The sequence below is a fragment of the Hydra viridissima genome, unplaced genomic scaffold (assembly GCF_058129835.1).
Source record: "Hydra viridissima isolate aposymbiotic clone 2 unplaced genomic scaffold, HvirCarnegie_v1 scaffold_6, whole genome shotgun sequence".
Classification (NCBI taxonomy): domain Eukaryota; kingdom Metazoa; phylum Cnidaria; class Hydrozoa; order Anthoathecata; family Hydridae; genus Hydra; species Hydra viridissima.
Window position 1 is genome coordinate 13,396,876 of NW_028324305.1, and position 25,678 is coordinate 13,422,553.

The window sequence follows — 25,678 nt, forward strand, 5'->3', positions numbered from 1 at the left end:
TCACGTCAAATAAATTTCTTCCTTGCTTTGAATTACTTTTATAAATTTGATTTGAAGTGTATCTATTGAACTTATATTTACATTCATTGCAACTTATAATTAATTTGTGTGAAAACCCCATTCTAGGTGCTGAATCATCATTAATTACCATGTTGCTTTCACAATTTGGACATATACAAAATTTCTCAATAATTCTTTAAGAATATGAAAGTTGAAAAGAATGTTGTAGTTGTTTTCAGTGTCCGTATTATTGTTAAACCTGAGCTTTTTAGAACTGACACAAGTTGATTGAAATGGTGTTTGACTCTTGTTTTCAGTATAATTTTTTGAAAACCCATTAAATCTTCTTTTTCTTTTTCGTTCATTATTTTTTTTATTACCCATTACTATAAAATGTATATATATATATATATATATATATATATATATATATATATATATATATATATATATATACATTTCAACCAAAGATAGTATATATATTATCTTTGGTTGAAATGTATATATATATATATATATTGTTGAAATGTAAATAAATATATATATATATTTATTTACATTTCAACCAAAGATAGTATATATATATATATATATATATATATATATATATATATATATATATATATATATATATATATATATACTATCTTTGGTTGAAATGTAAATAAAATTTGTTGTCCGAATCGCTATAAATGCAAACAAAGCTCCTTATACTAATTGTTAAACTATAAATATTTTAGTATGAGGACTTACAGTAATCAATTGCAAACCAAGCTGGCATAATAAACCATATAATGTTTATATTTTTAGGTAGTTGATCAAAAAGAGAAGCATTTATAGGGTTGTTGAAAATGGCTTAACAAAAAAAAATGCAGTTGCTATAGACGTTGCTAATGACGCTTTTTTATACTTACCTACAAACTATCCAAAATACAATAATTTTTAGAATGAGTTAGATAAAGCTAAGTTTATCATAATTAAAATGGATCATCGAAGCATTATATCACTTAAATATCAAAAAATTGATTTTTTCATTAGAAAAAATTTTTTTTTTTGTGGTTATCCACCTTAAGTTTGTCTCCAAATTGAAGTCATAAATCAAATGTTAGATTTGATTTATGACATCAATTTCAATTCTTGCATTCGGATCGTTATCTAATAACATCTACTGAGCATTACTAAGGTACTGAAAAATAACAATATGCAGCGCTAATACCAAAAAGAGAATTCAGGTTAATTCTTTTGTTGGGTCGGCTGTCTAAAAACCAAAATTGAAAATTTTTGTTAATTGAGTAGTAACACTAAAAAGTATCAACTATTACACAATCGTGGAATTTGTACTTCTTAAAAATAAATTTTTTCCACCCCAAAGAGGGTTTAGTGAATTTGGACAATCCCAACCCTTCAAATTTGCCAAAAATACATAAAACACTCTACAAATTCAGTTTAATGAGGTAAGCTATTTTTTATAGATTGATTTTAAATCTTATAATAAAAGTTAAAAGTAATATTTTGAAAAAACATTTTCTTCCAGAAGTTAATGTCTAAAACACATTTTATACAATTATTTTATGTGATTATTAAACTTTAACTACATCTGCTTTCTTAAATAGTTACAATATTTTGACTCCAAATGCCACAAAAAGTTTTTGGCAAACGGTAAAATGACATAATATAAGTTGCTCAAATTTCGCACCTAATTTAATAACGCAAAATTAATGATAATCCATTATCTTTGTTTGCGCCAAAATGCCAAATAATCCACGAAAGTTACACGTATTACCAAAATAATGATAAAATGCATGAAAGTTACCGATGTAATGTAACAAAAAATTATGTTAATCAACGAGCTTTCAACATAAGTTTTAATCAAGAAGTATTTTTTTGAACCATAAGCATTCTCGTGGGTTGGTGAGCATCTCCATTTCAATAAAGTCATTGCAATAACTTTTTTTTTAAACCCAACTTTTGGCAAGTAAGTCACTTTAAATCGTGGAATACAGGATAATCAAAAACGTGCAATCTATTAAACAAGTTTTTGTAATCCTCCTCTAGATATGAGTTTTTACTCTCCTCCCGGTAAGATGTCTTTGTATTTTACAGATTAATTTTTTTAAAATTTTTTCTCGTAAAAATTGTCACATACACTTTTAGTAACTTTGTAGAAGAGGGCAAACGTACTCAACGGTAAGGGTTAAAAGCAAGATAGCATGTCTAAAATATTTTTTTAATAAAAGCAGATAAAATAAATATAAAGTATTCAGAATTAATAAATAATCCAAGAGTTTAAACGCTTAGAGGATTACAGAAAAATGATTATCATTTGCGCATTACACTTTACAATACAGCTTCTCAAACAATGCTATTTGTTTCAGCTAAGAGACTATTTGTTTCTCCGGATAATGTCATTTTCAAATTAGGCACGTTTGACCAGTTTGATTAAGTATTAGAAATGCAATGCAATTATAATACCATTTGACAAAATTAAGCGATAGTGACGATAGTTTAAGCGAGAAGTGTTTTTTTAAAGGGAACATAAGATTTTATTTATTATAAGTGAAGCGTTATTTTTTTTAGAAGAATAGGTAGATTTTTAACATAATTGTTAAAATGAATGGAATTGCAAATCAAGGTTTGGATGTTGAAGAACGTGTTGATGGTGTTCCTTCTCTTGCAAAGTTTATCAACGACGATCTTCCAAAAAAATCTTATGATGAAGAGGAGGATCAAGACGAATCAAGAGATAAGTTTGATGAAAATGAATATTACAGTGTAAACAACTTTCAAACTTCGAATCTTCAGACCTTAAATTATCTCACACACGATGCGGTGCCATTATCGGTTTTTTATCAGAATCATGACAATATGACCCGAGCTCTCAGGCCAACATTAGAACAACTTCATACTGGTGTAGGCTTGGACGAAAATAATAAAAGAAGTTGGGTAAGTTTTTATTAATATTTTGAAGAACTCACTTGGAACTAATTTCTCCAAAAAAAAAAAAAAAAAAAAAAGTTATAATTCATGCAACTTTTATTGTGGCCGAGGCGATAAATGAACAACAAAGTATTTTCAACATTAAATTATTTTCACAACTTCACTGGTAGGTTAAGTTATGCAGTAGGTGTAAATAGCTCAAAAAGCATTAATCACTTATAGCTCTACGACGACCTAACAATATACTTAAATCAAAACGACGAACTATAGTTCATGAGATTATTTTATACAATGTAAATAGTTCGGAATGTTTTATGACTTAAAGTTACCGAGATATGATTGATGATTTTAAAACAATTCTGAACGATTTAAGATGTGGTTACCAAAATCTCACAAAAAAAATTTTTTTGAGGAAACTTTAAAGTTTAATTTCATTAACTTTGTATTATCTTCTTTTACGATGTCACTAATTCAATAAAATCCAATTACTCATTATATTTCGTGCCCTTTTTCTTTAGTTTGATGTGTTTTTAAATATGTATAATTATCATAACTATACAAATTACCAAGAAAAGAGATAATATAGTTAAAATAGTACCTTTTAATACTTTTGCTTCCTAAAGGCAATCTCTCCCCAAACGCCTGGCTAATCTTAAAAAAATGTTGTCAATTAAAACTCTGACAAGGAGAACAAATTATTTGTAATGGAATGTTATTTTAAAACTCATGTTTATAAAGTGGCTACTATATATTTTATTGAAAAATTTTATTGCTTTGTAACAATCGTGCTCATATTTGTTTGAACATTAGGTGAAAAAAATCTTCTGAAAATATCATTTTAACTTAAATGAAATTATTTGACTTTTTGCATAACTTCGTTTGTTTTCTTTTATATCAAAAAATTGTTTAATTCTGAGTTTGTTTGCTTTTTAAACATATGCACAAATTAAAAAACAAAAAAAAAAGAAATTAAATTAAAAAACGTGCAAGAAATTAATAAAATCTATTTAGAAATATATTTACCTTATTTTTATTCAACATGATCTCCTCCATCATTTATGAAAGCTTCAAGTCGACTCCTGAACCTGGAACAGGTGGATATAGCCCATGAGCATCTTGTTGTACTCCTTTTTAATAGCAGCCTTCAGGGAACCGCAACTGCTAAGCTGACAAGTCTACGACTCGATGAACGCCCGGACTAAGTAGTCTAAGGGCGACAAATCTGGTGAGCTGGGTGGCTAAAGGTTTTATTGATATTTCGGCAGGTTGTCTCAAAGCATTGAATTGAGAATTCTTTAGAGTGTAAACAGGAACTCCATCCTCCTGCTATATCCCTGGAATATAATTGGCATCTATTTAGGACTTGACATTATTCCTCAGAATTCGAATGTTTGATTAAAATTTGAGGAATCTGAAAAAACAAGTCCAATTACCATCACTGAGACTAGGTCTTTGGTCGTGATTATGTGTTTTCCGTGCTCTGAGACTGTCTCAGTTGATTAATGACCATTCGAACGATTGGTTTGCTGTTGGACACAAAATCTAATGTTAACTATTTCTCATCAGAGAAGAGGATAGCTATTGATCTCTTTTTCAGGAAACTTAAAAGTTGATTTAATCTTTCAAACCTTTTCCCTCTTTTTTTCACTAGTGCCAGGATCAAAAAACACCTTACTCTCCCAAACAATTGTGGAAACAAGGTGTTTTTTGATCCTGACTCTATACTTCCTGACCACATTTCTGATGATGTGCTAGCTTACAGAGAGTTTATTTTTACCATTTCCCTCATTATTGGATATTGAAAAACTTAGAATATCGAACAGTTTTCTTCGAACCATTACCAGATTTCCTCTTTATGAATAGTTATTTGCAAACATGAGATCACAGTGTAGACAGTATTTAAAGCTTATTAGCCATCTTTGCAATGTCTTTTCGCACAGCGCCATTTATGGTGAGGTCATCCTTACAGAACGTTTGATTTGAAAGCTTTGCGAACTAAATGTGATTGGCTTGGAGAAAAGGTCATAATATGGAAAAGGTTCCATAAGTTTGCCAAAAAAAAGAAGTTCGAATGGTACTATTTGTAAATTTATTATCTCCGGAATTTGTAGGATTATCATTGTGAATTTTTTTATATTAATGCCAATGACTACAAATTGTAGTATTATATAACTACTATGTATATTATGTTCATTGTAGTTTACAATGAACATAATAACTCCATACCGCACTTTTCGTACTTTTTCTCCCAGCCGGTAACAAACTTTTCAGTCTCATACGATATGCAAAAAATACCAGAAAATTTCTTAAACTATCTGATCCGAAAAGTTTGGAGCTTCGGATAAAACTTTATCCAAAAATTATACGATCCAAAGTAGGCGCTACTTCACTTTCGCATTCCCCCCCCCCCCCCCCCCCCCATATTTTTTATATTTGATTATGACAGGAAATTTCATGCTGATTCGGAAAAATATAAAAACATAGACTTGAAAATCAACGGATTTTATCTAATTCGAAGTAAAAGTTTTAAAAAATCCCACTAAAAATCTCAATATTCACCATTTTGAGAATAACAAGTTAATGATCTTTTAGCTTACAAGCATGGTTTTTTAGCATGGTTTTTACGTTAACAAAGTCGTTAAAGTATCTTTATCTTGAGCAATTTTTTGTGGCTATGAAAATAGTCGTTTTTTTATTTATTAGAAAACAAACTATAAAGCAAGTAATGTACTTTTGTAACAAATTTTAAAAAATAATTCTACAATTTTGTTTCCTAAAAAAAGAATTTTTGAAATTTAGTTTATAATAGTTTTGTCATATTTAAATTTTATAAAATGTAACCCTCAAACCGTTTTCTTAATAAAAAAAACCAGCGTATAATACGATAATAATTATTCATCAATTTTTCTACATTATCACATTCTACGTTCAAGCTTTATTCGAATTCTTCCATTAATTTCATTTCGTTATAACACTAATTATAATACATTAAAATAACAATGCTAAGGCTAATTGAAACCAGCTCTTCTTGTTGCGCAATGTAAAGGTAACTAATTTTCGTTAAAAATGAAAGCATTTTAAAAAGGTTTTTAAAAAATGGCGAATATTGGGGTTTTTAGTGGGATTTTTTAAAACTTTGATTTCGAATTAGAGCACTTTCTGTTGATTTTCAAGACTATGTTTTTATATTTTTCTGAATCAGCATGAAATTTTCTGTCATGATCAATTATATAAAAAAAAGGGGGTGGGGGTGCGAAAGTGCAGTAGCGCCCCAAAGTATCAAAGGCAGGTGGTTTGAAATTTATTAAAACACACACCCACCCACTGCGTTTGTACATTTTGCCAACTTAACCATAACTTGACAAGTTTAGAAAAGTAGATAAAATTTATAATTATATAGCAAAAAAAAAAAAAAAAGATCTAATTCTCGTTTGGAATTCTTCTACAAATCTAGTTTTTGTTTTAGGTTACTTAAGAACCTGATTCGAACTTTGACTAATTTTATTTCCATCTAAACCCAAATAGATTCGACTGGATTTAAATCTTGTGATCGAGCTGGCCAGGGCAATAAACTTATTTTGTTTACATTCAAGCTTTGACTGTGCTAGGTGTGTGGGCAAGAACTATATCTTGTTAAAAGATCAAATGGCACTATTCGGTTCGATCAATCAGTGTGTCAAAGCTATCTTGCCAACACAAGTAGTTTAGAATACAAAGGAAAAAAAAAAAGATATATTTAGTCGCAAAGATGAAAAGATATAGAAATTTCAAAATTAAAGAAATAGAAGGTCAGTCGAAACTTTTTTTTCGTTAAGTTTTCTCAGGTTTAGATGAAAGCTATAATCCGGTAAGCAATATAACTCTAGCTGTAGAGGAATGTTAAGTGTAATTATAAGACACCAATGCAAGTGAAAAGATAAATTTGTATTTTGAAGAAGGCGCTAGCACTAGAAAATGTAAATTGATATTTTGCTCCAATTCAACAGTGGAGCATCTCAAAAAAAGTTAATTTGAGATGTGTGTTTATTCTGAAAAATGAGAGTGAAACACTGCAATAGATCAAAATTGTTTGTTTTCCATCTTTACTTAAATTGTTTCTGGTTTTGATTTAAATGTAAAGTAAGAAACAACTTCTCTCTAAATCCCTACTGCTGTTACCCTGAAGAGGATTTTCACTCACATAGAACAACTAGGGAGATTCTGATAAACAAAGTCTAAGAAAGAATACCAATAGCAGTATGACTACAATAAATTGTACTCTATAAAATGATGAGGATAAGATTTATTTGATCCAGAAAAAAAAGATGTTTACATAAAAATGATGGGTAGGTGCTAGAGTTTTTTCTTTTGGTGTGAACACCTTGAGGTATAAATACTTATAAAAATATAGAGGCGCTTGAAACCCTGGAGCAAATTTTTAACCACTTTAGTTTCAGCTTTAAAGCGCTAATATATACAGGTCATCAAGAGGCTGCATGTGCTCGATAAATAAATTTGTTTTTCTGTGGCTATTTTAACTAAGGGATGAATAGATGTACATTGTGAAGCAACTGCTAAAGTGCACAAGGTTATTTAGAATGTAATTTAACTTGGGAGCTTTATAAAAATTTTCCGGAAAATGGTAGACGCAGGTTGGAGTTTTGTAGTAAAGTTTTAACTTTTGATATTGTAAACATTTTTATTTATAAAATATTTTACAATTATCAATGTTAAAAAAAGTACATCTATTATAAATCTAGTACTCTTTTGCCACTATCATTTGCTATTTATTATAACAACTAAATGGCTACTTTTAGATTTAACAATAAGTTTTGTTTTTATCATAGCTTGCTTTTTTAGAGAACAGTATGTTGCTCATCCCATTTTTATTTGTCAAGAAACGAAAACATGAATTTAATCCATATTACATTTAGCTTTTTTAGAAAACTACAAACAGCAGCTTTAGTAGCTGGTTTTGCAACTCTTTTAAAAAATTTAGTGTGAAAAAGGCAACTATGAAATCCTTTGATGGGCTTGCAAATAGAGACAATAATTGAATTAGAGTTAGTTAATAATCACTTTTTTGAAAACTACTTTGATATTAAACCCGAACCATAAACTTAGGAACTTAAATATTGAGTGAGAAGTCATTTTTTAATTTCTCCAGTAAAGCAATCTTTACTGGTGTAAAACCATAAGATTGACTGTATAAAGTATTTATAAAAAACTTCAGTTTCAGTTAAATCTTTTTTAGGTCTTTTTAAATGCCAGAATAAAAATACTAAAAGCAATCAAAGTCAAGAATCAGTATTTCCCTGTAACTGCTAAAAGTGATTAAAAAAAGAGGTGGTCTTTTGACTGCTAAATTACATATATATAAATGTTATCTAATTGGACATGAAATGGTTTTAGTATTTTGTTGATCAAGTGATGTGTGGGTTTTTTTAAACATTAAAATTGTTTTGCAGGATCCATCAAAGGAAGAGGAAAGACAGGCTACAATTATTATTGCTGATAAAAGTACAAAGCAAGAATTCAAATTTGGATGGGTAAATGGAGTTCTTGTACCAACTATGCTTAATATATGGGGAGTTGTTCTTTTTTTACGAATTCCATGGATTGTTGGTCAATCAGGTGTCTTAGAAGCAAGTGCAATAGTTATACTATCAACATTAGTGACAGTGTTAACATCCATGTCTATGTCAGCAATATGTACAAATGGTGAAGTGAAAGGAGGTTTAACTTTATTTAGAAACAAAAAAAAAAAATCATAATTTCACATAAATTCAAAGTAAAAATCCACTTTAGTGCTTTTTTTTTTAAATTAAAAAAAAAACAAAAAACATTAAGATTTTTTGTATAATTTGAGCATCAAAACTATTTCATGAATTACAGTATCTAATTAAAATTCTTAAATAAAGTAAAAATAAGTAAAAACTTTTACTAACTTTTATGAATATAGTAAAGAAATTTAAATTTATGATAACTAAATAAGCTCAATAGAAGAAAAAAAGGCAATTTTAGCAAAGTATGTAAAATAATCCTTATGTTTCTTTGTAACTAAAGCATCTCTAATGGAAGATGTAGTTCTCCATGTAGGGATTTTACCTGATTTAACCTGTATTAATGGAAAAAAAAAAAATTTTATAGAAAAAGAAAAAACAAAACAATTACTACATGATAAAATAATTGGTTTAGGAAGAGTGTGGCACAGAAAACAACTTTTTGAAATACCTTTTCTAGCATATTTTAATCTAAGAAACTACATTATAAAACAATAATAAAGCTGTAAACTTCAAAGTCACATATGTATTAAAGAATTAATTTTTTTTATAAACAAAAAAATTCACACATAAGCTTCCATATTGTGCCTAGTTACTTTTTATGATTCTTAGAAAGAAAAAAATTAAAGAAGTCCTAATACATTTATTTTTTTTTTTTGAAATGCTGCATATTGCATTTTATTTTATAGGACTTATATTTTTTTAGGTGGAGCATATTATATGATCTCTCGAGTACTTGGTCCTAAATTTGGTGGTAGTATTGGTGTAATCTTTGCACTTGCTAATGCTATTGCTGTAGGCTTTTATTTTGTTGGACTAGGAGAAGCAGTGCAGTCTATTTTAAATAGATTTGATGTCAAAATGGTTGATGAAAGAAACGATGTTCGTATTATTGCATTTATTTGTCTGGTTTTAACATTTATTGTAACACAAGTAGGTTTAGACTGGGTAATACACACACAAAATGCTCTGCTACTGCTAATTGTTTTAGGTGTTACAAATGCCACCATAGGTGCATTCTACCCTTCACCTGGAACTGATAGAAAAAATTTAGAGTTGCATGGTGTGACTGGGATTCGGCTTGATACATTAAAACTAAATTTACACTCAGATTATAGGGATGGAAATAAGTTTTTTGATATATTTGCATTATTTTTTAATGGTGTTACTGGCATGACTGCAGGTGCTAATCTATCAGGAGATTTAAGAGATCCATCAGCAGCTATTCCAATTGGCACATTTACAGCTATTTTTTTGACATCATTTTCTTATCTTCTATTGTGTTGGGTTGTAGCAATTGCAGCAATACGAGATGCTACAGGACCAATTGACACAGTACCTTGCTCTAGTTTAAACAACACTTTTAGCAACATTAGTTGTACAAATAATACAGACATTTCTTTTAAATTTGGCACTATCCATGACTATAATGTAAGAAATGGTTATTACAAAGCATTTAAATTATGATTAGTTTTAAACCTATATCTATTTAAGGCTATTTATAGATTATTAACTTTTTTGATTTAAAGTAATAAATTAAAATTTCTTTTGTGTAATTAGCAATAAATAAAAAAATGGTTCTTTTTTTAGATAATGGAAAGAATATCTCTTTGGGGACCTTTAATCTTAACTGGAATTATAGCAGCCACACTTTCTTCTGCACTTTCATCTCTAGTTAGTGCTCCAAAGGTGTTTCAAGCAGTGTGCGTAGATAAAATTTTTCCTTACATTGATATCTTTGGAAAAGAATATGGTAGAAACAAAGAACCGAGAAATGGCTACATACTAGCTGCATTAATTGGAGCAGCTTTTATTGCTATTGGAGATATAAATTCTATAGCACCAATAAACTCCAACTTCTTTTTAATGTCATTTGCTTTGATAAATTATTCTGTGTAAGTTTTTAATTCACTTTAATTGTTTTTTATTAGTCAGATTCGTGTGAAATTTTTGTTGTTTTATATTTCTTCATATTATTTTATACTAATTTTTACTTTAATGTACAATTATTTGGTCTAGGGATTAATTCGTGCGGTTTGACAAGGGATTATGAAACTAGCTTATTGTCCCAGCGTTTCGTTTAGCCACGCATGCGTGCATCATTTTCATTATAAATCATTTGATTTAAGCGTAAACAACACTATTTTTAATTTAACTGATAATGTCGATTTTTGTTCCTGATAAAGTGTTTTTGCAGGGGATTCTTCTTCATTACTTTAGCATGAAGAAAAGTGCTACCAAAAGTCATCGTATTTTGGTTGACCATGCTCTAGCTGAGCGAATGTGTCAGAAGTGGTTTGCACGCTTTAAAAGTGGTGATTTTTGTTTGGAAGACCAAGAGCAACCAGGACAGCCAAAAAAATTTGAAGATGCAGAATTGGCGGCATTGCTTGATCAGGATTCTTATCAAATGCAAGAGGACCTTGCAAAATTGTTAGGAGTTGAACAATCAACAGTTTCCAGACGCCTCAAAGCCATGGGTATGATTCAAAAAATGTCTCATTGGGTTCCACATGAATTGAAAGACAGAGACGTGGAAAGAAGAAAGACCATTTGTGAATTGCTGCTTGAAAGACAGAAAAGAAAGGGATTTTTGCATCGAATCGTTACTGGTGATGAGAAATGGATTTATTACAAGAATCCTAAACGAAAAAAGGCCTGGGTAAAGCCAGGTGAACCAGGTCCATCACAACCCAAACGGAATATTCACTGTGCAAAGGTTATGCTGTGTATATGATGGGATATGAAAGGTGTGGTGTACCATGAGCTTCTGACACCTGGTGAAACTATTAATGGAGAACGTTATCGACGACAATTAATGCATTTGAAGCAAGCTCTGGTCATAAAACGACCAGATTGGGGTAACAGACATGATAAACTCATTTTTCAGCATGATAACGCTCGACCACATGCTGCAAAACCTGTCAAAAACTATTTGGAAAATGTTGGATGGGAAGTGTTACCCCACCCGCCGTATTTTCCGGACATTGCTCCTTCTGACTGCTACTTGTTTGATTGCATAAATAACGATTTGATTGGAGAGCACTTCACTTCTTCAGAAAATATCGAAAAATGGGTCTCTGATTGGATCACTTCTAAGGATGAAGCATTTTTTCAACATGGAATTCATAAATTGCCGGAAAGATGGGCAAAAGTAGTGACTAGCAATGGACACTATTTTCATTAATGTATTTATCCATTTAGTTTTTGAAATAAACCTTCAATTTTCAATTAAAAACCGCACAAATTAATTCCTAGACCAAATACAATCATATAACAATTGTTATGGCAGACTATATCTACGATAATTTTAACATGTATAAAAATGTTCATTTTTTAATGTAGGTTTATGGCAGAAATATCAAAATCTCCATCATGGAGACCTTCTTACAAGTATTACAACTCATGGTTATCATTTTTTTCATTTGTGTTGTGTGTTGTCCTTATGTTTTTAATCAATTGGTGGTCTGCAGTGGTAGCTATTGTATTTGTAGGAATTTTGTATGTTTTTGTCGAGTATAGAAAACCAAAGGTAAATGTTATAATTCAAATTTTTGTTATTCAACCTTTTTCATTTTTAAATATAGTTATCTATAAAAACAGAGGAACTTTTAATGAAATACATAATAGGTTTATAAAATGTAAATAATGATCTCAGAAAAAATTTAATTATTGGTTTTATTCTTAGTAATTGATTTGGTCAACTAATTTATGTTGGTTGATAAGTTGGTTGATTGGTTCTTTATTCTTTAGGTCAACTGGGGAGAGTCAGGAATATCATTCTCCTACATAAATGCTATTAGGGTAGTAAGACATTTGGAACCTATAGAAGATCATGTTAAAATTTTCCGTATAAATTTAATGTGTCTAAGTGGAAAACCTTCAGAACATCCTAGTTTGGTTCGTATTGCATCAAACATCACAAGACATTTTGGGCTTATGATATGTGGTGAAGTAAAACTGGTTTCAGATCTGTACATGCCTGAAGGTTATGAGGGACCTTGGTTAAAGTCACAAAAGTTTAAAGCATTTCATTCTATCGTTCATAGTAAGTAGTAACATTCTGCCTTTGATTGGTTAACTCTTTTCAAAGATTTGATTGACAAATTTACACATACACACAAAAAGCAGGGTGGCTCTTATTTACACAAGACAATTTTTCAAATGTTATTCAAGCTCATTATTTGTATTTCTGAAAAAAGCAATTTTTCTGATTTGTAATACTGAGAAAGTTGGAAAAATCACTAAGGGAATTGTATGTTTTATTGTAATTCATTCTTTTTAACAAAAATGAAAAGTAAGAATGTTTTGAATAAATTTCCTTTCAAATTTATCTAAAAGTTCTTAAGTTTTTATTTTTAAACAGGCCTAAAATTTTTTGAGATGCTTAATACCCCCTGCAAAAACATTTTACTAGAGATTGATGAACACATGAGAAATCTAAAACGTTCAAAAAAATCTAAAACGTTCAAAAAAATCTAAAAGGTTCAAAAAGGTGACATTGAATAAACATTTAGAGGATCAAAAAAATTTAAAACGTTCAAAAAGGTGACATTGAATAAACATTTAGAGGATCAAAACATTTAGAGGAAAAAATCATTAATGTAATAAGTTAATAATTGGCTCTAAAATAAGATGGAACACAAATTATTTCATGTAATTGATTCTTTCTTTTTCTACAACTTGCCTTTTTCTTGAAATACAAAACACTTTATTATTGTAATCAAATATTGCTAAAGATTTTGTTTTCAAAAGTTGATATAAAATTACATTTTTTTGTTTAATAGATATTTTTACACAAAAGAAGGTAAATAAATTATTACCTATCAGATACCACAGCTGCAGGTTAAAAAAAATGGAGAATATACTATTCTTCAAAAAAGAAAAATTTTTCCAACAACTTTATGAAGCAATTATTTCTTTCAAAATTAGTCAAGTTTCAGAAAAAACTCTGGCAATATATCATAATGATATTTTAGGCTTTTTTCTAATGATGAGTTAAATGCCAGATGAAGCACAAGCAATAAAAAAGCCTAGATGTTCCATAAGTTTTCAATATGAATTAAGTATAGTTAAGAAAAATGGCATTTAAACCACATGAATAACTGACTTAAATGAAATTGCACTGTGTTTCAAGCAACTCCATAGCAAACTGCTTCTGAACTTTATCAGAAAATGCATTAATTTACAAACTGCAACTGTTGTTGTTTATGACATTTTAGGATTTTCATAATTTTTACCCATCAAAATATTTTCTAAACTATTCCATATACATGATCCATGTGGATGCTCAAGAAATTTGATTTTTTAGGATTAAAATAGTTCAATAATTTTTATACTATATTATGTTTCTAAACTGGTAATGATAATCATCACATAGAAAAACATGGGCTTTCTTCCTGAAATTTACACATAAAAAATCTTGAGCATACCATCAAAAGTTGGCAAGGAAAGTGGAACTTTCCATAAACCTGGCTTTCATTTCTTAATTTGATTGATCAGTGTCCAATTCAAAGAAGAATTAAACATCAGTTCTTTAATGCAATCTAAAAAAAACAAATGGTGACCAATGTGATGATTTCTTTAACAGAAATATAAGAGTTATCTTCTGTGACTGACTAAGCTATGGTATTTACTCTGATGCAACAAAGGACTGTGGGATAACAGATTCTGTGAAGATATAGAATTAAATACAGTATTACATAGTTCTGATCAGATATAACACTAGTGTATCTCTCAAAGATTAATTATGAATCAGCTTTTTTTTTTTTTCATTAATGATGAGTCCTGAAATTCTTTTTTTTTTATAAGGCTATAAGCACATTGTTAAATGTTGATAAACCCAACTTTACACCAGGGTGGCAATAAAAATATCTTATATGTATGTTGTCAAATAATAAATCTATTTTTGCAATGGGTATCTTGAATTCCTGAAACCTTGTTTTTTTTCCTTGATGCCATTACACTATGAAGTTTAACTTATGCTCTAAGTATCCAACTTTTACAAGGAATAAAGTTTGTTTTCTTGTACAAAGAACTTATCTTTAAACAAAAATGTTTAGTATAGTTTTTTACCTTTTTCTTGCCAGACTACCAGCTGTTCTACTTTGAGTTTTTAAAATGCTCGTTCTATTCCAAGTGCATAGTTATGATGTTTAATGATGTAATGATGTTTAAGCAAAGATCTTGTTACACTGCTCACTTTTGTATGTTTATTTTTTCCAAATATGGAAAAGAAACTGAACTAAGAAAGTAGAAGCAAAAAGCTTGTATTAAAAATCAAATATTTTGAGCTTTAAAAATTGGCTACTTTTAAGTTGAATAATTTTTTACCGTATAAGATTCAAAAATAAGGTTTAGGAAAATTTAAAAAGAGCCATTAGTATGCACCTCGTATTTTTTTTTTTTTAAAAAAAATACTTTTTTTTTAATGAGGGTAGACGAGACCTTACGTGGAGGTGTGAGAAACTTGCTTCAAAATGTTGGTCTGGGGAAGCTGAGGCCGAATACAATGCTCGTAGGTTTTATGAATAAATGGCAGGAACGCAGCATTGATGACGTTGAAGAATACTTTGGTATTATCGATGATGCATTTACTTTAAACTATGGAGTAATTGTTTTTCGTAAACAAAACGACGATTCTACAATTAATGGAAACGAAATTGCAGTTGACTGTGCTCCAGAAGTCGAGGCAACTCAGGATAGTATGTGATTATTTTTTTAATTTTTAAAGTTAAAGCAAATAAATCTTGGCTTACATGTTCGTTTATGTTTTTATAAAATTTTGTTTGTTTGATAAAAAGCAGGTGACGTGAAGAAAGGTAAAAAACACAAGTTAAAGATTTTGACAAAATCACCAAAAGGTTTTATAGATATCTGGTGGTTAAACGATGATGGAGGTCTAACAATACTGGTACCGCATATATTGTCACTAACTCACCAGTGGAAAGATTATAAGATTCGTGTTTTTACACCCGCTTCAACTGAAAAAATTGAGGCCAATCAAATTAAAATGGCAAATTTGTTGAAGAGATTTCGAATTGAGTTCTCAAGTGTTATTGAATTTGTTGGGATTAACAAATTCCCAAAAGAGGAAAGCATTAAATGGTTTAAAAATTATCGAGGCGGGGAACACTTACCTTCGGACGGGATACTAGATAAGAAAACATTGCGTCAAATTCGACTTGGAGAATTACTGCGCAAGCACTCAAAAAATGCCAGCTTAGTTGTTATTTCCTTGCCAATCCCCAAACGCTCTATTGTGTCACCGTTGCTGTATATGAGTTGGATAGAAACGTTAACAGCTGGTCTCAAAACGGTGTTACTTATTCGAGGAAACCAAGAAAGTGTATTAACCGTTTATTCGTAAATTATACATATGAGCTGGTCACATTTTACACTTCTTGTTATCGAGAACTCAAAGTAAAAAATTTTAAAAATCTATTTTTTTTATTTTATAACTTTTTATTTTATTTAAACAAAACTGGTAATTTTATTTGCACACTTAACTTTTTGTGACTGTAAATTTTTTTTTTTTTTAAAGAGTAAGCTATGAAATGTTCTTTCGAACTTTTTTTAAATACTGTTTTTTTTTATTTCATCAAAATATTTGTGCATTAGGGGGTTTGCAGACATTTTAACTTTTTTTTTTTTATAAATGTTAAAATATTTTTTTTTATTTTTATTGAGCCTAGTTGTTGCCACCATGTAACACCATTCAAAAAAGATGATGATTAATAGGTAATTAACGCTCCATTTTTTAAAAGAACTACAGGCCTGTTTTCTTTAAGCGGATTTTCTAGTCCGATATTTGGTGCTATTTATTCAGCTGCTTCAATATGGTGCTATTTGTTCAGCTGCTTCAATATGGTACTATTTATTCAGCTGCTTCAATATTTTGTGTGGAAAGTAGTTTAAAATTTACTCTTAGGTCAGATTATTTTTTAAAATCTATTTGTGTTTTAACAAACTTTAAAATTCTCACCCTTGTAAAAAAAAATTTTTTTTTCAAAATTAATCGATTTCAAACTCGTGAAAATAAAATTTAATTTTACTGAACTAAAAAGTTTCATAGAAAATATCATGATGATTAATATCCTCTTTTCAAAATTGAATTTGCTTGTTCCGAAAAAAGTTATGAACGAAAAAACGAGAAACGTTTGTCGGGGGAAGAGTAAACATACTATTTGGTCACACATTAAGATGAGAGCTAAATGAATTAAAGCATAATATATATAACATTTACTATCTAACTAAAAAGTTTTAAGCAAAAATGAGTTGTACTTTCATTTGTAAAATCAATCAACTTACACTGAAGAACAATTACTACACTTCTTAGAAGACTCGAAGGCAATTTCGGCGCTACCATGTTGACACACACGCACGAATCAAGCTAACATTCCGATAGGTGAAGGCGAACCGTCACCCTAGAATTTGTTTGTTCAACAGACCAATTTACAAATTGTTGGTAAAACGCGGTTAAAGTTTAGGAGGTTATTACTTCTCTCGTATTTTATTTATAGCTAGTATAGATGTTTTAGTGTACTATCTTTACTTTAAAATTATTCATAAGTTGAAATATAAAGTTTGTTTACCTAAAATTAAGACGATATTAGCATATCCTTACTTGGACATTGAACAAAACTGCACTGAGTACAAAATCTTTGATAAATTTGTAGGATATTGAACAAAATTTCAGGATAATGAACAAAGCAACACTAATCACAAATAATATATAATCTTGTTTTCTTTAACAATTTTACAAAATGAAATACCATAGAAAAAAATAAACTCAAAAATAATTCTTTTAAGCAAACATAGGTTATCACCAGTTAGAAAAACTATATTATAGTTATAATGTTATGTAGTATTATAATTATAATACTATGGTTTCATAGAGTCTTATAAGCAGTCTTCTTTCTTTTTTGGTTTTGTTTTATGGGTTTTTTAGTTTTTAAAATAAATTCATAATATTGTTTGTCAATTTCATGGGGAATATACTTCAGCATTTTGGCTAAATCTCTCCTTATTTTCCGATAGTGAAAATTGCTCAGTTTTTAGGGCCATAACTTTTGGCAATTGCAGTAATTCAGTAGATTTTTGTTTTCTTTTACTTCGTTTATATCTAATCTAACACATTTAAAGTCTATATATAGGGAAAAGCCGGTTCTGGCTCATTTTCATTTTTTCTCATTTTTTTCATGAAAAATGAGCTAGAATAATTTTTTGGTAATAATATAAAATTTTCTGTATTTTCCGGTTCTGGCTCATTTTCATTTTTTCTCATTTTTTGGTAAGTAAATATAGAATTCCGGTTCAGGAGCATTTTTTATAATGTGTTGTTCACATTATGAAAAAAAAGGTGTTTCTATTATTCTTTGTGCATGTAGTTGTTCTTTAAGTATGGAAAAAGGTGTTTATATTTTTCTCTGCGCGCATCTCTTATTCTTTGATTATGTTCTTTTTGTCGTTCTTCTTCAAATGCATGATTTTAAGCAGCAGAAGCGCATGCTCTACGTCTATCCTTACGATAACCTTTAATCAACGCTTTAATCTTCAATTGTCGCTTTTGCTCTTCTTCTAATTCTTCTTCTGATTCTGATTCTGATTCTTCTGAACTATCATCTTCTGAACTAGACGACCAACTAAATATAATAGCTTCGTCTAAACCATAAATATCTTCTTCTTCTTCTGAACTATCATCTTCCTCTTCCTCATCGCTTTCATATCCATTCCACAAATACCTTATACTCTCATACGTTTCATCATCGCTTTCTTCTTCCTCTTCCTCTTCGCTTGGGCTTAGGTTAGGATAAGATCTTTCTTTAACTCTTAAGGTCGCAAAATATCTTGCTTCAACTCTTATATAAATTTTAACTATATCAGCAGTTATTTCATCTCTTTTTTGCAATTCAAACTCGTCATCTAAAAGAATACTCATTTCTTCCTGCGTTGGAGGCTCTGTCCTTTCATCTATTGCAGTCAGTCGTTCTATTATCATACGATGTCTGTAGTCATCTTCGCTTTCACACATTATTTCAGTCTGTTCCATATTCATTTTATAACAAGAAAAAAAATTTATTTAAGTCATTTTCAAAATTTTTTTTAATCTGTGCATTAGGCGTAATAATAGGCTTGTCCGAGAAGAAGGTAATAGCTTCCGGATTGTCCTGTTTGCGCATCGCCAGAGTTGTGCGTGACAACAAGCCTTCTGCCAGCGGAAACGTTAGGCATGGAATCTGCAACTCCAAAATTTCTGTAAAAAGAAATGGTGGTGGTCGAGCCGATGGAGGTGTTAGATTGATACATTAGCGCACTCGAGGGGTTGTTGAAAGAATTGACGCTTGATCCATTCCATGAGGACAAGTAAAAATCTTCTAATCCCGACGAAGAGAAAATGCATTTACTGTTCCCATCATATCCTGGAAAATGGGTGTAATTGTTGGTGTTGTAAGGTGTCCATGGAGAAATGACATATCCATCTCCAGGAGGAACTGTACTTCCATCATACATTCTCACTCTAGGCTCCCACCAGTTTCCAGAAGCGCCAATGATGTGCATCCTGATGTATTTTAAAAACACACCATTTCCTTTTCCTTGAGTGTGCAGCAAAGTATATTCGTTTCCGTAAGTGGTATTCATTTATCTGAACGTCTCCGAGTACAGTTTGTAAAACGGCAAGTACGCAGGAATAGATGGAAATGTGGTGATAAAAGGTTGAATCCAATACGTCACTGGCGAAGCTGTTTTGTTTCGTAACATAATGGTAATGCTTGTTTTAAAAGGCATGTCTAGAGTAAAATAGCCTCCTAACGAAGTACTGTTAGCAACATTACATCCTTGCAAAGAATTGGCAAAACCTGGTCCACCGAGAGGAGCAAAGAGCAAATCACAAGCGAGAGCAGCTTGGTCAAGTCCAATTCCATCTGTAGTGTCTGCATAATTTCCTACGTTAATTTCTCCATCTGTATGTATTCGAAAAAAAAAACCTTTCCAGGAACGCTTAATCCTCCTGTGACAGTTCCATTCAGAGCCAACCACAATCTTCTCAATACTCCAGGTCCGTCAGAGTAAGTAAAAACAGTAACAGCATCTGCTAATCCAGCAGCAATGGTTTGTTGTTTTAAACCTAAAGACGTAAAGTTTGAATTAGGAACCATTCCTAAAAAGTTGGGCTTTATCGATAAGGCGTCTACATAATTCTTTGTCGCTCCATCTTGCGCGTTGGTTGGATCAGTCACGTTGATTAATTTGTGCGAATTCAAATCCAAATCTGCAGTTCCCACAGTCGTTCCACCTGACGCATGTGTGTCTACGTAATTTTTAGTGGCTGAATCAGAAGCTGATGTGGGTTCAGCTAAATTAGTCAATTTGTGAGACGTCATGTTAATGTCTGTGTATGAAATATTGTTGTAAGTGACTTTGGTGTCTACATAGCTTTTTGTCGCTGCGTCTTTTAAATTGGTAGGATCTGAAACGTTGATCAACTTGTGAGAGTTCATGTCGATGATTCCCGTGATTGTGCTTGATCCGTCTATTTTAACACACTGGCTAGAGCTGACGTCCACGTAATTTTTAGTGGCAGCATCATGCAAATTGGTGGGTTCGTTCAAATTGATGGCTTTGTGAAAATTTAAATCCAAATCTGCGACTCCAATCACCGTTCCAGTTCCACCTGTTGAATGTGTGTCTACATAGTTTTTAGTAGCTGCATCGTGTGCGTTGGTGGGTTCACCCAAGTTGATGATTTTATGAGAGTTGTAATCCAAATCTGCAGTGATGGTGCTCGATCCGTCCGTTTTAATATAAACGTTGCTGGTTGAGTCTGATGCAAGATTATCAAAATAAACACTGAATTCGCTTCTGTTGAATTTGTCAATCATTTTTTAATGGGGTGAAATTTTTAAATCACCAAAGGGTGTTGACAACGTCTTGAAAGCTGTTTCCCTCTTCGCATTTTTTCAAGACGTAAAGACACAAGTGACCGCAATAAGACGTGTTTCCAAATTGAACCCTTTCGCTGTTGTAAAAAACAGGGCTTTTCAAATAGTCAACGAGCTCGACGAGAGGGGGTTGAGCGTAAGAGTCAAAGCTGAATTTTTTGTCACCGTCTTTGAACCAACACACCCAATGAAACCCATCCGTGCTCGAATCCCCCGTGTTGACAATTCCACATTCTTTTTTTCTAGGCTTTTTAGGCAATGCGTCTCTGACAAAAACTCCTCGAAAGTTTTTTATTTTCAGTTTTTTTGCTGCTTCCATCAACTGAAAAGTGGATAAAGCCTCGTTTGGTAAAACAATTCCCTCCACATTTATTTTTTTGTTTCTCATTTTTTTTATTTTGTTATTTTTTTAAATTTGTTTCTCCTTCATTTTTGTTACTTACCTTTAGCACTTACCTTTTAATTTGTAGTGACCATAAGCCAACGTGTGTATTCCATCTTCCAAAATGACTCTTTTGTCGTCGTTAGCGCTGAGTGCGACTTTGTTGATTTCTTCAGTGAAAATTTCATGCTTGTGAGATCGGATGACGTTCATGGTTGTAAGTTGTTCTTTCTTAGTCATTAAGCAGTTTTTATAATCTTGATGAGTGATGTGTTTTTCAACAACTATCTTTTTAACCCATTTGCATTTTTTGTGTTCTTTATCTTCTTCTTCTTTTTCTTCAGGTATGTAGTAAGAGTAGAGTTTAGGTCTTAGTCCAACAAATTCGACAATTTGTTTACCTCCAGCCTCGTCTTTGAACTTTCCGATAATCTTTTTATTCTCGCCAACTAAAAACCCAACGTTTTCAATAGCGGGATGGTCTTTAGGAAAGTCGCTCGTGTCAAATTTAGTCTTTACGTCTGCGGCAATGTCTTGATAAAAATCTTCCGTTTCGATTTCGTAAATCAGTGAGTCAGTGTCAGTCATGAGCAATTTCGCTTTATCATCGTATTTAGGTTTGATATAGTTATAATGGAAGTCAAACATGAGGGTTTTGCTGATATCGAGGATGCTCATTCCCAAGTAAACGGGTTTATTGTAAAGGACTTTTGTTTTTTGCAGGTGAACTGCAATTAAGTTTTCATCAAAAATGGTGTTTCGTTTATATCGAGGTAATTTAGACCATTTTAAAGCCTCTTTTTTGGTAGTGGCAAGTCTGATATCAACACGCTTTAGAATATTCTCCATGGTTTTTCCAAAGACGGAGTTGTTCATGAGTTTAAAAAAGTCCTTTTCAAACTCGTTTTTAGCATCTTTTCTTTTATTGGTATTGAGGTCAATGTAAACTTTCATAAAAGGTTCTTCTTCAAAGGTGATCCCTCTGTGAATTTTGGAGATGACTAATCCAAGTCGTTCATAGAGTTTTAGGTTATCATGATGAACGACGTATTTTTCTTTGTTGTCTAAATTAGGGACTAGTTTTTCCACTTTTCCAATGGTTAATCTTTCAGGAGCCAAAGGGTAGTCATTGTGTAAATCGTGAAGACTTTCAGGATAATCTAAATCGACTTCGAGAATGCAAGGTATGGATTTCCAATTTTAAAGTTCATCCTCAGTCATCCATCTAAATCCTCTAACTGGAAGAGGTTTGCACATAGCCCAACCATAAAGATTATTAGCGTCTAAATACTGAATGAATTTCGATGGTTTTGAAGGATCGTAATCATCACCCATGTATTTGTTGTTAGCAGTTCCATGCCGATTGGAGATCATGCTAATCCCACCGCGTATTCCTTTTTGTATCATGTTGAGCATATCAATATCGGTTAACAATTCCAATTTAATTTTAGTTTCCTTTAGCATAGCGTCCCAAGCCAAACCAGGAGAGGTGTAATACCAAAGAGGGTCTAGACCGTAATTTTCTATGCAAGTGTCTCTGAAATTTTCAAAGACATCTGTCAGTAGCAACACATCAGACTTGTTGTACAGCTCGTGGTAATCTTTAAACGTTTTGCACCCGAATTCTTTCCAAACTTTTTGAGCATGTGCATAGTCTTCGTCATCTAATTCAGTGATGTATAGTTTGGAATAAAAGTCTTTTATAGGAGGCAATTGAGTTTCGAAAAACTTATTAATGGAGTCTACCCATTCGTAAGGATAAACTCCTTTTCTTAATAGCAAATCTCGTTTTGTTCCGCTGTAAAATGAATTTAGATTATTACACACTACATCTGCTTTTTTAGATCTTCTACAAGCACAATCTTCACAATTAAAATTTAAAATCGACCATCACACTTGGATTGAATTATTTGATGGATTTGAACGTGGATAACAGCATCGCTTCACTTTTAGGATTTACAAAAAGACAATTGGACCCTAATTCCGAATATGAGTCTGACGATGTTGTTAGAATTTCAAGCATCAACACGATCAGAATCCTCAACAACGTCATCGGATCGGCTTACATCAACGGCTCACAATTAAATTGCATCTACTCTTTTTATCCAGCCGTCGGTCCTGGGTTTAAAATCATTGAAAGACCTACCCATTTGGTTTACCTCCCTGTCAAAGTTCCAGAAATTTCCACAATGATCACTCGCGTTGTTGACCAAAATGGAAATTTGGTTGATTTTCGTGGAGAGGACATCACGATCCGTTATCACATTCGAGAAGTGAAATAAATATTTTTTCCCACATTTAAAAATGAGCAAATATGTTAGTGTTAAATTAAATGTGTCTCAGGGACAGATTGAAAAAATAAAAAAATCAATAATAGAAGGTAAACCCGTGAGCATCCGTATTTCAAAAGATGATTTTAACGGAAACTACATTTTACTTGTAACACAAAATCAACATCGAAAAATTTTGGACGCTCTCCATCGAGGAGTTGGAGTCACCATTAAAATGAGCAAAACCCAATTGGAACATAATGCAAATGTGAAAGGAGGATTTATTGGAGCTCTTTTACCTTTATTAGGTATGTTAGGTAGTACACTTGCAACAAGAGTAGTTCCAGCTCTAGCCACCGGATTGTTAGCAGGTGTAGGATCTTCTGCAGGTTCTGCTATGGTTGATAAAATTGCGGGAAGAGGTGTCGTTTATTTGAAAAAGAATGGAAATGGAATGAAAATGGGAACACACAGAGGAAACGGATTATTTTTAACACCCTGGCCTAAAGGAGGTTCATTCAAAGATGGAGTTTATGTCAAAAGCGTTAGAGGATATGAATCTATCGGTGCTGGATTGCTTCTCGGACCAAACTCTCCATTCTCAAGCATCCCTTTTTTAAATTTAATTTTGTGAAATATACAGTGAAAAAAACTTTTTTAAAATGACTTAAATAAATTTTTTCTTGTTATAAAAAAATGTCAATGAGTATTACAGAACAAGATGAATATGAGGAATTCTGTTACAGTGAACTACAGAAACTATATAAACCAAATGATGAAGATGATACAAAATTAAACAGAATCGTCATAGACAACTATGATCGTTATCGCAAAAGTTGTATTGAAGAAAATTATCTTTCTAAAATTAAAAAATTGAATACCAAATCCATTGATCTCAAAACTAAACTCTTCCTAACACATGCATTTGAAGAAGAACGACAAAAAGAACATAATCAAAGAATAAGAGATGCGCGCAGAGAAAAATATAAACACCTTTTTCCATACTTAAAGAACAACTACATGCACAAAGAATAATAGAAACACCTTTTTTTTCATAATGTGAACAACACATTATAAAAAATGCTCCTGAACCGGAATTCTATATTTACTTACCAAAAAATGAGAAAAAATGAAAATGAGCCAGAACCGGCTTTTCCCTATATATAAGTCTTCATTGAAAGATGTTCTAAAATTGACTTTTAAAATTATATTTTTCTTGTACACAATTTGTTTTATTTTCGTGTAAGGAATTTTAGAAAATAGAGAGGTTGCTGCTTTTTGATAGTCCAGAAAATCTGTGGTAACCATCTGCAGGAATTTTAAATTGATTTTGTAGACATAATTTTTAATACTCTTATCAGGCCGATTAGACTGTATATTTCTAAATTTGTAGTGTAACGCCCTATAACACTGTGTTCTGCATCAATCTCTTGTAAGTTACTGTGTCCTGGCTCTGAAAATTTTTGCTCTATAATTTCAATCTTGCTGCTGCCTTCTGACTTTAAAAAATTAAGTAATGCTAAACTCATTATTGAATTTTTATTTTGTCCGACCACAAAATGATTTTACTTATATAAGGAATGTATCTTACTATACTTTTTAATATTTTCACAATTGCACTAGCAATATCATTGCTAGATCTCCCGATTAAGTATTTGGACGACATCACCGCACGCAGTGACTGGCTTAGCTGTAAGGGTCTGCGTATCGTTATCGGTATATCGGTATGAACCGATATTTTGAACCGATAACGATAAGAAATGATAACGATATCAAACGATATGAATTTGTCTATGAAACGATAACTTATCGGTTGAAACGATATTATCGGCTTTTTTTATCGGTTTATCGGAATACATAAAAATACCGAGAATACCGATATTTATCGGTATAATACCGATATTTTTTACAATATTCCAATTTATTTTTTTTTTTTAAATGCCAAATTTTAGTTCAAATATATCATAAATCTTCAAGTCGAGTCAAGATGTTGTTTTGCCTATCTTTACCGGTTTTAAAAGTTAATCCTTCCCAATTGCATATATTATCTAGATGTCTAACTTCACAAAAATTCTGTAAAGAAAAAGTGAAGCAACACTGTTCTCCAAATTGAACCCCAGGTTGAAACTCTCTCCACTCCTGATTTTTTTAAATTTAATCAATCATATGCATTAGTAAACACAATGTATGTTGTCAAAAAAATCTGAACTAAGTGTTAAATATGTATACTTCCAAAATTAAAACGCATAATTTTTGGCTTTTTTTCTTCCAAAGTTTTAATAAAGTCAGCCATTATTGTAATCAAAATAACCCATTAATATTTATTTATTTCATTTACAAAAAAACCATAATATAAATACATTTGTACCACAAATGATGTTTAAG

At 31.2% G+C, this 25,678-nt stretch overlaps 1 protein-coding gene across 4 annotated transcripts; it reads left to right on the forward strand.

Annotated features, from left to right (window-relative positions):
• The first annotated feature begins 2,479 nt into the window (after nucleotides 1-2,479).
• LOC145189858 (solute carrier family 12 member 2-like) lies at nucleotides 2,480-17,489 on the forward strand. Of its 4 annotated transcripts, none has more exons than XM_090090950.1 (8): nucleotides 2,480-2,943; nucleotides 8,385-8,652; nucleotides 9,406-10,130; nucleotides 10,290-10,594; nucleotides 12,045-12,231; nucleotides 12,453-12,747; nucleotides 15,140-15,403; nucleotides 15,503-17,489. In XM_090090950.1, the coding sequence occupies exons 1-8, from the start codon at nucleotides 2,611-2,613 to the stop codon at nucleotides 16,066-16,068; spliced, it is 2,943 nt and encodes a 980-aa protein (XP_089947076.1). In that variant the 5' UTR covers nucleotides 2,480-2,610; the 3' UTR covers nucleotides 16,069-17,489. The 4 variants fall into 4 exon arrangements, with proteins under 4 accessions (XP_089947076.1, XP_089947077.1, XP_089947078.1 ...); XM_090090951.1 differs by having other exon boundaries at nucleotides 2,528-2,943; nucleotides 15,506-16,443; XM_090090952.1 differs by lacking the exon at nucleotides 2,480-2,943 and adding an exon at nucleotides 6,011-6,725.
• The last annotated feature ends 8,189 nt before the right edge of the window (nucleotides 17,490-25,678 follow it).